At 35.2% G+C, this 14,284-nt stretch overlaps 1 protein-coding gene across 1 annotated transcript in view; it reads left to right on the forward strand.

Annotated features, from left to right (window-relative positions):
* PTPN3 (protein tyrosine phosphatase non-receptor type 3) overlaps positions 1–7,429 on the forward strand; it is a 127,085-nt gene extending 119,656 nt beyond the window's left edge. The window contains exons 24-26 of the mRNA XM_050891070.1: positions 1,631–1,776; positions 2,460–2,595; positions 6,557–7,429. Of these exons, the coding sequence (XP_050747027.1) occupies positions 1,631–1,776; positions 2,460–2,595; positions 6,557–6,634 (360 nt within the window). The 3' untranslated portion in view covers positions 6,635–7,429. The remainder of the gene's footprint in view (positions 1–1,630; positions 1,777–2,459; positions 2,596–6,556) is intronic.
* The last annotated feature ends 6,855 nt before the right edge of the window (positions 7,430–14,284 follow it).

A 14,284-nucleotide genomic window follows, 5' to 3' on the forward strand; every position in this document is an offset into this window, starting at 1 on the left:
TGACATTTTCTTGTCATGTTTTTGTATTTTTTCAATCTGTGGCATTTCAGAAAAATTTAAAGTGTAATCATTTGATCAAGCTCAACTGCATAATGGCAGCAAAGCTGAGCAGAAAAAGGCCATGCTTTTTCTTGCAGAGATCCTAGTCATTGTGGGGTCTTTTGATGACCTGGATGATAGATCCCAATGCAATTTGTATTACAGCGACCTTGGTCATTAATGTTAGATTACATCGTCCACTTGGGCCTTATGCTAGACCTTTTAATTTTGAGTATGAGCTGTGTTGTTTATCTTCATGTCCCTGGAGGCAATTGTAAATTTCTGTAATTACTTTGACTGGAATAAACGCATTTCCTAGGACTCTACTTGGTACATAGGCAGTAGTTATTCTGTCTTCTCTATCTTACTATCCTGCTCCCTGGGAGTGGAACCACTTCCTCAACTGGAAGAGGAAAGCAAGCAGTTGAAGGCATTTAAAACAGGTCATATATTTCAGTAGTTGTGCACTTAAGAGAAAAGGAAAAAAACCCTCTTAAAGTCACCAGCATCATGAAAACATTCTTGCGTGGACCACTAGGGAGAAGCCAGCTTTTATAAACTAATACAGTGATAAAGGAGAGTTTTATTTCAGTGGGGTGTCAAACGTTAAGTCTAGTAATGGACATCGATAAAATGCAGCTAACAGTTTAACTCTTGCTAAACGTGTAGAAGAGATAAAGGAACATGAAGACTTGTCTCAGTTTGTAAAGAGTGAGATCCTCATTACATGATGCAGCAGAGCTCAGGAGTGTCTTAGGTTTTTCCCTTCCCACCCTCGTCATTAGTTACATCTGTAACATAGCAGTTGAGCCCAATCTGAATGCAAAGATGACTGAATGATTTCATAATCAGTTAACAAAAAGCTAAACTGTAAGAACTTCTGTAAAACCAGGTTTTTAGGTATAATTGAATGAAAAAAAGAGCTCTTCATACAACAGAATCTTTTAACTAATTATATTGCTTCCATACAGAAAAGTGTCCTTCTGTGGGTCATACAGAAGTCATTTTTATAGGTATAATGAATATGTATGTATGAACAGTATATATATTGTTTTCTAACTGAAACCAGATTTAGCAACTATTGCAGGCAACTTTATATTATAACTGAATCTGTAAGTACACGCAGACATACATATTTAGAATAGATTGTGTAGCCCCAGGACCCTGTTATTTTGATATTGTTCTCAATAGTTCTTCTGCTGTTTTCAGCTGTTTCTTCCAACCTGTTCTAAACTATTATATAGTACTATTATGCATAAGTCTTGTAGCATTTTACCTCAGGTGAATCACTGATGTCAAGGTGTAATAGGTCAACAGTCAATAAATTCAAAAACATAAAATCTGTTCAGATCACAGAAGTTAAACTTGATACCTCATTTATTTAGAAAATGTTGTGCCTTTTGCATGCTTTCTAAGAATTACATGTTCATACTTTACTCTGAATTTTAAAATGACAAACATTTTCTACATCATATGTGTCTTAGAGCATCTGCAGAATACGCTTACTGTGAAAAGTATGACTTGTATCTAGTAAACATCAATACAGGAGTCATAACACTAAAGACTTTTTGAAAACCTTACTGTGTTTTAGACAGAACAACAACACACCGTCACCCATCTCCAGTACGTTGCTTGGCCTGATCATGGTGTTCCTGATGACTCCATGGACTTCTTGGAGTTTGTGACCTGTATGAGGCCAAAGAGAGTAGAGAATGAGCCGGTCCTTGTTCACTGCAGGTACTTGTGTTTTAAAATTCTGATTATAGATTTGCTTCAGCCTTAGAATAAGCATTTGCTTTGAAAAGTTTGTCTGCAAGACAGGCGATTCCTTGAATTAGATGAAAATGTTAAACTGTGCAATGCCAGCATTCACTGTTGAAGACAGAAGCACTGGTGTTCTATCTAAAGGACGAGTTTCTTTTCTCTCCCTTTCTCCTGCAACCTTTTGGTGAAATGGCTTAGTCACGTAATTATCACAGAGCTGATAATCTGCAATGTAAGTTGTTCTCCATTTTTATCCTCTGCCACTGTTGTAACCTCATTTTGAATGGTACTGCAAAGTTGGTTTTTTTTCTGCTGTTCAAGTGCGTGTCAAAAAGCAGTCAATTAGCTCTTACCTTTTCTAGTCAAAAATACCAAACCAGTACATTTAGATTTGTAAGCAGTTATAATTGTTAAAAGTCCATTTACTTTAAGTGAAGCTTTAGTTTTATTTATGTAAAAATTTTTTCTTTTTAGTAATTGGCAGGAAATATTACTGAAGTTGCTTTAAAGATAAGCTTCGCATTCTGTTCTGATTTTATTAAGGTCTTCCTCTAATTTCTAAGGCTATTTAGTATCCTAGCATTAAGACTGTGATATGAATCTGGTGCATTGCAAAAAACTAATTTTATAGACTATTTTTCTGTTACATTTCACAGCGCTGGAATCGGTCGCACTGGTGTATTGGTCACTATGGAAACAGCCATGTGCTTAATTGAAAGAAACCAACCTGTTTATCCACTGGATATTGTACGAAAAATGAGAGACCAACGAGCTATGATGGTGCAAACATCAGTAAGTGACTTGTGAGGAGGAGGAATGAGAGGAAGTCTCATTTTCTGTATATATACTGCACTTGTCCAGTTTTAAAACAGATCCAAAAATTTTTTAAATTATCTAGTTGTATGAATCTTCAGTTGCCATTATATTTCATGCTTCCTACGTTTAGCATGGTGGCAAAGGCTGCTTTGTTTGTGAGATGTGTACTTAACTTTTTTGTAAATATTTCTTACCTTGCCATTAAAAGATAATTGATTTCTATACATTGCGAGTAGTTAGAACGCACAAAGTCAGACTTGCAGAAATCACCTGTTCATGGTCCTTTGTCTGAATTCTCTGCAAGAAGCTGGAATCATTTTTTGCTTTTCGTTCTAGTACAGAGCCTTATAGGAAGTTATTAAAATGAACGTAAAATTAAAGGTTTGTGGTATAATTTGAAGAGAGGAAGTGGCTTTGCAAGAGGCCACTTTAGGAGTAGAAATTTGATAGGAACAATATAGGTATTTTTTTAAATTGTGCCACTACTCCAGTTTGGAAAAACAAAAGGCAAGAATGAAATTCAGGAAAAGTTGGGTAGTAAACTGAAATATGAAAGTAGAAGGTGATCTTAAGATGGAATTGGCTCAAAGATAATTTGAGATCATGAGGGCAATTTTGTGTCAGCTTTGGAAATGAACATATTGATGTTAGAGACCAAGGATGAAGGATGGGAGGCTCTACTTTCTTGAGTAGAGGTTGGACGACAGAATACTAAGTGTGGGTTATCTCAGAGCACTAAATGCCCTATCACAAATGGAAGTAAAGGGGTTTAGACCCACAAAGTCAACAGTTAAACTGGGCATTTCTGTGTCTCATCTTCGAAAGAAAATGCCTTGATTTCCACTTGATCAAGGGAAGGAAGAAGGTAACTTGAGAAGACAAATTCTATTCATTAACAGGTTAATGACTGCAGGAGCTAGCATTATGATTGACTAGATGTGGGAAAAGTCTTGCATTATCAAAGGGTGTGAAAGTGTCAGGAATTACGGTTGCTTGTGTAACATTAGAGCATGAACAGTCTCTGTGAACAGAGATCGTTCATGCATGCTACTGGGACTCTTGTTTGTTGCAGTATGAGTGCACCCTCTGGAAGTGCATTGGGACTGTATGGTTGAGGAGGGAGTTGTCTGAATAGTCCCCTGCCTGTTCCTTGCGGAAATGGAAGCTGAGCTTATGACAAAGGATGTCATGAGATGAGAAACACTAGCCTCAAGTTTAAGGAAGCTGAATGTTGACTTCTGGAGTTGTACCTGTCTATGCCCTTCAGTTTCTAAAAGGAACTGAGCAAGTTCAGGCTTAAACTTTCTAGAGGTGGTCGTCTTTTTGAGAATCAGACATGAGAACCTGAAGTAAACTTCAGCATGCCAGAAAGCCAAGTCCCTCCTGTTACAACAGAAATCAGCAGGAATTGTCCTTGTACTCTACAGTTTGATGTAACTGAAGAATATGGGGAATAGTGATAAATATACTGACAATCAGACCCTAAGTGTGGAAAACTGAGTATCTAAAATAGGATTCTTGACCTTGCTTGCTGTGTTCCACAGTTCACTATCAGCACAATCAGGAGAGGATGATCTGTAGCAGCAATGCTGTGAAACGAAATTCACTTGTTATTTCTGAAGTATGCAGATACTGTTGTGAAAAGCCGATGAGCAGAATTGGCATACTGTGCTGTAAATGAGACACAGAAGCAAGCACTCAACTGTGAGAAAACAGAATACCAAAGAGCTGCATGTTAACATTTTGATCTATCCTGGGTGCTCTATTGCATTCCCATGCCTGCATTCCAGCTAGCCCCACTGCTCATATTTGATGTTCAGCTTAAGGCTTCTGGGAGAAGCCATTAGGGATTGTTCAGTTGTAATAGAGGGATTGTTCTGTTGTAATAGCCTTGCCTGAAGCGTGTTCAGCTGCCCTGTGAGGATTGTGTTTGTGCTCCAATTCTAAGATGATACACATAGCCAGATGCATGTTGTGAGTTAATATCAGACAGGGCATACTCAGTAAGTAAGAATGGACTCATCAGAGCTATCAACTGGTCAGTTTAGTGCTTGCTGTTAATCACGTGAAAGGTGTAGTTTCTCAAAGACCTGTAATTTGGTCATCAGGAACAGCAAAACAAAAGCTTCAACCAAAATAATAAAACTACAACAAAATTTGTGTAACTGTATGGCCTTTCATTTAAAAAAAAAAAAAAATTAAAAAAGGAAAACTAACCATTATGTTCCATTAAAGAGAAATTAGAGATACTAAACAATACAGAAAGCAGTGCTTTAGAACGTACATAATAGAACTAGTTAGCAGCTGAGTGAGCAGTAAGAAGATATGCTACAGATAAGAGCAAAGAAAACAAGTAGTCAGATTCTGAGTCAGAGGAAGCAATGCTGAAGTGCTCATTCTTATTTGTTCAGTAACTTGATCACACAAGTTAACAGAAGTATTGAACAGAGAGCTAAATATCACACTTGGCTTGTTCAGGCAGTAGAAATATGCAAATGACAATAACAATGAAGAGAAAAGTCAAGGTAATTAAGAAATAAAGACAAAAGAACAGTGATATTGAAGGTGGGAGTAATTGACTGAAGAGTCGAAAGAAAAGGCAGGAAAATTGAGATGCAGAAAGTTAATTTCCATCCCCCAGTTTTCCTTAAGTTTTTCTGTACTTAAGAGAAAATGTGTTGCAGGTTATGGACAAGAATAACATTCCTAACTACTAGTATTTAAAATGCAACCTAAGGTCCTTCACAGTCCAAGTGTTATCTTTTAGCCCTGTCCTTCGGGAGATATTGGGGGAATATTTCCAGATGCTCCTGGAGAGGTGATGAGAGCTGACATACAAGGGCAGCTGGGAGAATATTTCAAAGATGTAAAAAGGGATTTAGAAAATGTGAAGCTGCTGACATGGAGTTTTGGAAAAAGGTGTTCATTTGGGGGTTTTGACAACAGTGAAAAGTACTTTCGGAGAAGAGGAGAGGTATGCTTTGATCTTTGTAAGTTCTTTTAAATTTCCATTATCTTGTGTTCTTGGGATTGTGTTAGTCATAAAAATTTATTCAGGCTATGTGGATTTTTAGCTCTGCACTAGTCCTATTGCTAATGTCTCCTTTTATCACTTTTCAGAAAGAGGCTCACAGGCAAATTGCTTTTAACAAATAGGTACCTCACAAGATCATGGAAGAAATAGTCTTTGTAACAGTATAATTCAGAAAAGAAACACTAATCTAGTTTGTGAAAACTTTATAAGAACTAAATGAGCTCAAAACATTGGGTGACAGAAGAGTTAATGTGGCTGCTACTCTTCAAAAATATTCATTCCAAAGGTTTTGATCCCATTCTGTTACAAAAGGAGATATGTGGTCTGATCACAAATTGAAAATAAAGCGACTCCGTCTTCTGCAATAGTGTAGGTGGTTTAAAAAGTTTTTAGCAAGGCAGTTGGACCTATATATCCTATATGGTAACTTTACATGTGTTTTTGGTCACATAACTTAAATGTGCCTAGTAATATGTAACTGCAGGATTGGCAAGGTTAGAATACTTGTAATAATCAGATGACTGCCAAAAAAATAGATGAGATGTATGAAGAACATAAATAACTAGTTAAACTTAGTCAGAAGAATCACATAAATTTGCATAGCTTTTACAAATAAATCCTATTCCCTGAAATTTAAGCATGTGTTCTTTTAAATTTGGGGATTGTGTTTTCCTTGGTGTGAGGTTTTTAATGCTTGTCCTTCAAAGAAGAGTAAATGTTACCTTTGTTTACTTGTGAACACAGCCAGGAGAGTTGGATTTTCTCCTTCCATCTTTGTATCTCCTCTCCTGTCATTGTCCAGGAGAAAAGGAAGCAGTGGGACTGTTAGTCCTATTCAATACTACTGTATAATCAGGAGTTTAACTAATCATCCATAAATGTTTTTTTTTCTTTCTTATACAGAGTCAATACAAATTTGTTTGTGAAGCTATTCTTCGTGTTTACAAAGAAGGATTAGTTCGACCACTGGATTCCAGTTAGCACAGCAGTGAAGGATGAATTCTTTTTTTCCCCTAAAAAGACTTTTCTTTAAAGCAAGGGTTTGTTTCTGAAGGCAACTAGAATGGACTAGAAGCCCGTGAAAAGACAGATGAGCACATTTGAACTGTGGCACTTTAAATTTCTCAAGAAGATTGCTAAATCATGTACAGTGTAACAAAGTCATGTAGATAAATATACGACAGCAATTGTGTGTAATATGCTTTATTCACATAGACAACCATAAACAATCATGGAAACCTTAATACATATCTTTACTGCCTTAAAACACGCTTCACTTTGGAAGTTACAAAGGACCTTGTGTTTCCTTTGAAATAGCAAAAAGAAAACTCATAGTATTGAAATGATTCAGCTTAAGAAGGTATTTAATATCTTTGTATTGTATGAAAGTTCATTGAAGGTGAATATTTGTAACTTTCTCGTTGGGACACTAAATATTCATGGAAACGTAACCTTGACTTCTAAAAGGCTGATGAAGAGCTTTAAAGACTAATGCATAACTACTGTATATTAAGAGCTGAAGAAATTAAGTATTCAGTTACCATAAATCTATTAGTAAGTATGCCAGCTGTTATAATATGCTTCTTAGAAATCACATCTACTGTATGTGATGTGCAAAATAATGCTGCATTTAAGCATTTATGCAGATGGTACAATCTACATCTTCTGTTGATCAATTTTAATTGCAACTTGCCCTTTTAACAGTGACCTACTTCTTACAGTTTTAGTTATTGTACTCCTTTTCTGTTTCTGCTGTCCATCTCCTTTATACTTGTTTTTCACTGCTGTTTCTATATGTGGACTGAAAACATTTTAACTTAAAACGAGGTTTAATTCTCTGTCACTTTTGTTTCCATGTGTATTTATGAGTTGTCAGATGTAAATGTGGATTAATGTTGCACACAAGTACTAGACTTTTGACTTACTGTATATGCAAAGTAGTCTAATCCAATACTGGAAGAAAAATTACTACTGAACCCATCAAATATGTTGCTGCTAATTGAAGGTGTGAAGCTTACAAGGGCACAGGTGTTGCTAGTGTTTAGATGGTGATAAAATGTTGACTTGCTGCCCTTCAGCAGGAACTACTCTTATCCGGAGAAACACAACTCCCTTTTGCAAGAGTTCGGCGGATTTACTGTGTTTCTTGCTTTATGGAAATGCAGCTAAATTCGCATGAAGATTTACATGGAAAGAGAGAATGAATTTGTACATTGATGAATAATTCACCCTAAGGTACACTGGTCTCCATTTCATTTCAAATGGGAGAATTGGACTTTCTGAACAATATAACCACATTTGTATGATGTTAATTTATTTTGTGTGTGTTTTTGATTACCCTAAGATAGTTCTTCATTTTTGAATAGTGTTTAAAAAAAAAAAATATTCTAAGCGACTGTTTAAAACTCTGTTATTTAAAAGATTAGTCCTAAATAAGGAAAAATTTTTATGGGGCATATTAGCCAGATGTTTATATGTGTATAAAAGAGAAAATTAGATAATTTTCTTTTTAGATATATATATATACACACATATTCAGATATATTTTAGAATTATGGTTTGTATTATGGATATTATCATTTATATCTGGAGTTTCATTATAGAAACTGCCACAGCTGTACAATACGCATCTCTCATGTTACCAGAAGGTTATGTTTTTTCCCCAGGAGATAGCTGAAAAGTGAATGTAGGACATGCTAAATTGCTGACTCTTGTCTTCTGTAGGCTTGGTCCTTTCTTCAAGATTACATTGTTTAGCTATAGGTAAAGAAGATACCTGGTTACTATTTATTGATCCAAAGAGATTTAGTTGGAACACGCAGAGTAATTGGCAACATGGAAAGCTTCTTGGCTTTGTTAGATTGAAGGGTGAATAGGTTTGTGCTCATTCTTATATACTGCATTCCAGATCTCACTTTCACTGAAGTTTTTGTAATATTTTGGATCATTATCCTCTTGCTTGATTGGGCACAGATTGGAAGGCAAGGGACCCTAACTCTGGTTCACTCTTAACTTGCTAAACTGCATCAGGTCACTCAATCTGTCTGTGACTCCAAATGTAAAATGATACTGGACATGCATGTGTTGCTCGGGAAGCTTTTTTGAAAAATGCATGTGGAAAAGTGTTGTACAAGTGCAGGCTGCCTGCTGCTGTTAGAGAGAATATTGAGCAGCAAGAAAACCTAGTGGCTTTTTCTCGTGTGAGGAGTAGTGGCCACTAAAGAATCTGTGCCTGCTGGGTGGTTAACAAAAACCTCCCTTTCGTGTGCCTTTCTGTTAAAACATCTCTTTTTTTTCTTTAAGTTTTGTTGTGCCCAGGTCTCAAAGTTGTCCCTTGCAGTTGGCATGACTTGCAATTAATAGTTTGTCAAGAAGTGAAAAAGGCAAGGAAGAAAAAAGTAAGAAAATAAATAGTAAGAAAATATTTAGAGCATCTCTTTGTGACATCTGTTTCTTTCATGGAAGTACTTGATTAAACTTACAGTTTATTTGTGTTCAAGGTTATTGCTATATTCCTATCGCTATTTACATTTCTTCATGTGGAATATGTATTTACCAAAACACTGTAAATTTATTCCTTCTATAACTCCAGTCTCAAGATGCATGGTATAGGCTTGACTTAGATTAGTATGTGTGTGTTTAAATGATGATGGTCATATTGTGACAACAAATGCTGCTCTTGTTCTGGTAAACTTAGATGGTTTTGGTAATACCATTCGTGAACACTTACTTGGATTTTAATAACTTGTTTGAAATTGCTGGCCACTGAGAGACTACTCAAAGCTATAAAAATGGTAATCTCTGTAATATTCGATTTATTTTTTTTGTAAAACCATAGAGCAAATATTAACTACGCAAGTATCTTGTACATTATGTCCATCTTTATTTCAGTCTTGCTGGGTTTTGCACATGTACCTGTAGGGTCCATAGAGGAGAATGAAGGGGTTTTTGTCTTTCTCTCTGTAGTGTGTGATGACTTTGCACTGAATGATGTATGCCTTAGATCTGATCTTGCAATGAAAGCATAATTATGAAAATGTCTTCTTAATGCTGGCTTTTGTTTCCACAAGAATTAGGAAATTAAAAAGACAGAGTTGATTGATATTTTTTTTTTTTTTTTTTTTCCTGGTAGGAGTTAAAATCCCTAACACAAATTTTTTAACTGTCAAGCAATTGACAAATAGCAGAAAATGCTGTGAAGTCAAGATTCTGTATAACGTTCATAAACAATCTAACCTCAATTTTGCCTGTGCTTGTATAATCATGACAATAAGTATTCAAAATTTCTAGCATGGCGGTGGATGAAGAGGGGTTAATAAGCCTTTGAGGTTTTCATCACTGTGAAATACACTAACATTTATTCTTCAGAATTAAACAAATTTTAACTAAGTGGCTTTGTATTTGATACGGAAGTAACTAAAATGCCTATTCAGAGTGTCTTCAGAAACATCACAGGGCAACACTTCTGAGACGGAGGTGGGAGGGACAGATCTTACCATGTATTGAAAATAAGAAAAATGGTGCCGTACACCATGAATGCCTTTTGTGTAACAGGATGTATGAAATACGAATCATTAAAATGCAACCAAACCTTGAATAGTGGTGGTGTTTTGGGAAAACAAAAAAATTATTTTGTAGTCCAGGGTTTTGCTTTCAATAATCCTGTCTTTTAGGTGTTGGTACTAAATTATATGCAATCAAAATGTACCTAAGAATTCAGCAATAGCTCTTCATATACACTCACTTTTTTAACAGTTGGTTCTCTTTTTCCCTCCTTTTTTCTACTATGCAATACTTGGTTAAAAATATATATATTTCAGAAGAACTGTAGTTCTGAAATATCTAATGAGCAACGCATTTGCTTCATTACAAGCATAATATGATACTGTTTTACAACAAAAGTTCTTCCCTGTAGATAGTGTTCTTATGTGTCAGACTAAATGCATAAATGATCCACTGATTGAAAATGTTGAAAATAGACACGCATGGTTCATATTCAGTCAATTAAAATTTAAACATAGCTATTTCACTGATAATGGCTTTATTGTTATATCCTGAAATGTAGCGTTTAAGTGCAAGTTTATTTTACTCATTCACATAAAGGCTTTCCAGAAAGAACGTGCGCTGGGAAATGTTTGTATTTCAATTGGTAACCTGCAATTAGTCTACTTGGTTAAAAGCATTTATTAATTGAAACTATATAGAAGGTAAAGTTGTGTCATGAAATACTTTGTTCAAAGGCAGTTGAAAGCCAAGTGAATGATTAATTCATTACATAAACCAAATGTTTTGATTAAATGGATTCTCTTGCATTTAAGTTCTGACACTGATAGTGTTAAGCCATCTCAGATGACTGTTTTAACAATAATATTATATTAACAGTTTAAATATAGCAATCTAATGCAATATGATTTAGTGTACTTTAACATATTTAATGTTCCAGTTCAGTAGCTGTACGAGCTTCAAACACTAGTATCCACAATCACTGAAACTCGTCATCTTTAAAAAAAAAAGTAAGTTTCTCCAAATGAAAAGGAAGTAGCAGCACATGATATTGATAGATTTAACCATTTTTCAGCTCAGACTAACCCTGTGACAGTAGTGGTCTGATTTGACCACTGATATAAAGAGCAATTGTTGAGGACCAAGAATATCATGGAAGCAGCAAATTGTGTGGACTGTTGACGCTGTTTAGTTTTGGCTGTAGTTAAGAGACTAATAACTATTGTCCTTTTATTTTATTTTATTTTTTTTAAAGACAAATTCCTCTTAAGAGATGGCTTTGGGAATGGGGAGTAGAATGTGCCTTTATTGACTCTCCTAATTTTGTTGCAGATTACTTGGATAAGAGACTTGGATAATAGTATTAGATTGTGTGTTATTTTGAGCTTAGCTGCAGGTTTTGAATCTTTAATGAAATTCTTATTTAAAATATTAAAGCATTGATTTTAATAGACAATAATGAAACACTTCAGTTTACTGTTAGTTACTCAACTACTGTTTTCTTGGCTTTCATGATGTCGTTTCTTGAGTTGTCATTGTTTTATTTTATAAAAACACTTTGAGGTTTCCCACAACTGTAAAACTGGCTTTGTCGTGGACAGGCCGAGTGATGTTGCTGTTGCTTAAGATATGATGTTACTCACACCTGCTGAAGGTGCACTGTGGTGTTCAGACCAGCCTGAACTGAGCTCCTCTCTGAGGAATTTAAACAGTGCTGCTAACAGTGGTAAAAATCATAAAGATATTTTGAAAAAGCATGTAGGAGGTGTTTTGTTGAGGGCAGGTAAGACCTGTTTTTTATTTAAAAAAAAAAAAAAAATTGTGAGGATGAAAATCTTTTTAACAGATAAGGTGGGGTAGGAAATGCAAGATTTTTTTCCCTTTGCAGAACACTTTTCTATGCTTTAAATGCATCATTTCTCTTGGAGCAATTTCTTTAGTAAAGAGCCCTACTGTTGATGGGATTTAATTTTTGTCAAACTGACCTAGAAAATAATTTTAAGTTGAACTTTTTCCTCATTTACTGCTTTGTGCTTTTAAGTAACATTAAACAAAACTGAAATCTTTTCCTTCTAAAAATTATTTTGGCTGTATTCATTTGGTGTCTTTTTCTGAGACATAAATGGAACCCGAATGTGGCTAACTAGTGAGGTTGCCACGCATGCTAAGAGGAAACAGATGCTTTGCTAGATCTATTAAATCCATTACCTAATGTCAGTTACCAGCTGAAACCAGTCTAGCATCATATTTCTATCAGCCTTCTGCAGAATAACCTTTTATTAATAATATTTTGTAAATAGAAAGTCTTTGGAGCTTGCTCTCCCAAGCGTCAGGAATTCTTGTGCTCAGCTAGAATTGATGCTTTAAAAAAAAAAAAAAAAAAATCTGAATCTGCAAGTAAGGAAGGACTATTTACCAAAATCTATACAAAACACGCTTATACCTTTTACAGGGAAAAAAATAGTTTCTCTGTAAAAAAAGCAAGCTGCTAGAAGTGAGTATCTTCTTTGCTGTGGCTGCATCTTACGTAGTCATAAACCAAACTAGTTCTCAACTGGTAAGCAGTATGGCCGCTAAAGCACAGAAAAGTTGACATTGACCTGACTGCCTGATTAATTTCTCAATTTTCTTGTGAAGGGTTGGTTGCAATCCTGGTTCAGAAGTCCTTGCTGCAGAATGGAAGGAGAAAGAGCTTCCTTCCTTAGGGAAGAGACTTGCAAGCCTGCTCAGTACATCAGCAGTCTATAGTGACCTTAGTGGGGTTGTACTTGTATTATCTAACCTGAGCAGTCTAGTTTAAAGTACGATCAAGTGCATCTGTGTGAGTTTGCAAGAACAGTGAAGCCCTACGTTCATTCCAGGAAAAAAAAGCTCAGACCAGCAGTATTAATTTTCATGGGCTTCATTTGCTTCAATTAAGCAGCAGGTTAGCATGGTAGCAGTTGAATTTTTCTTGATCAGTGCCCTTCTAATTCAGAGCTTCGCATATATGAATGAAAACCTGGTATAACTGCTGCTTTCCTAGTTTTTAATAGAAATTAAATTACTGTCTGTAGAAATTCGGTGGGGAATTAGTGTATGCGCTTAAATATAAATATATTTCAATCCAGATTTTGCAAAATAAATTACAAGTATCAGTGCTTATATTCCAGTGACCTGTGCAGTATTAAACATAATTTATTTAGGTTTTCACACTTCATTGTGTAACCTTAATAGAGAAATACAAGATAAATAATGGGGACAGTCCTAGCAAGGCTTTGAAAGTCTTCCAGGCGTTCATAATAACAGATGATGATTGGTTAAAACTGACCTTCATTGCAACTGATACACAAATGTGCTTAATAGTCCTGGAATAAATTATGTAACAGTTGGGAAAGCCAAAGTTTTGTTTTGTTTTGTTTTTTGGCAAGCTTTGCAAAAGATTCCACTATTCTGGTCACTAAGTTTGTATCTTCATATATGTTCAGTTAGCGTTTTTGTCAGAGATGTAGAAAAAGCTTGGAAGATAATATCCATTCAGTGACTCTGGCTATTTTTTCTTTTTATTAAATGGTTGTTTCCATAGCACACTATAGTTTCTTCTTCTGAGATCTTAGGTGCCAGTGCATTAAAGGAATAAAAGAATGTATTTGATGTATTTGGAAGGTAAGGAAAGAGTTTATTTTGTATCCTAAGCTGTACTTTTCTGTTAAATCATTTGCAATGTAAATTGATGTTGATATTACAAAGCTTAATTTATTGTTTAAAAACGTAGACACTTCTTGAAATGAATGTATCATTTTTCTTTTTTATTTTTATAGGAATAAAGTATTGGTTAATGTTTTCAGTATAGTTTTCTTGAGGTTTGGAACTGTTTTGAACAAAAATATTACAGCCACCATTTTATGCTTATTGGTTATATGGCTAATGGTGAAATAAAGCATTTTTGGGTATGTGGTTTTACTGTGGCTTTATTCAAGAAGAAAATAAGAACTGCATTCAAAAGTTACTGACCTTTTTAATCCTTTTAAAAAAAAATCACACATGGCTGCAGCTTGAATTTTATCTAAGCATGCAAACATGTATGGAAAGTGTCTGCTCTGTATAGATACAGTGTGTAATTCTTTCATAAATAGCTTGCTGGAGAAG

Source organism: Gymnogyps californianus, chromosome 2 (genome assembly GCF_018139145.2).
Source record: "Gymnogyps californianus isolate 813 chromosome 2, ASM1813914v2, whole genome shotgun sequence".
NCBI lineage: Eukaryota > Metazoa > Chordata > Aves > Accipitriformes > Cathartidae > Gymnogyps > Gymnogyps californianus.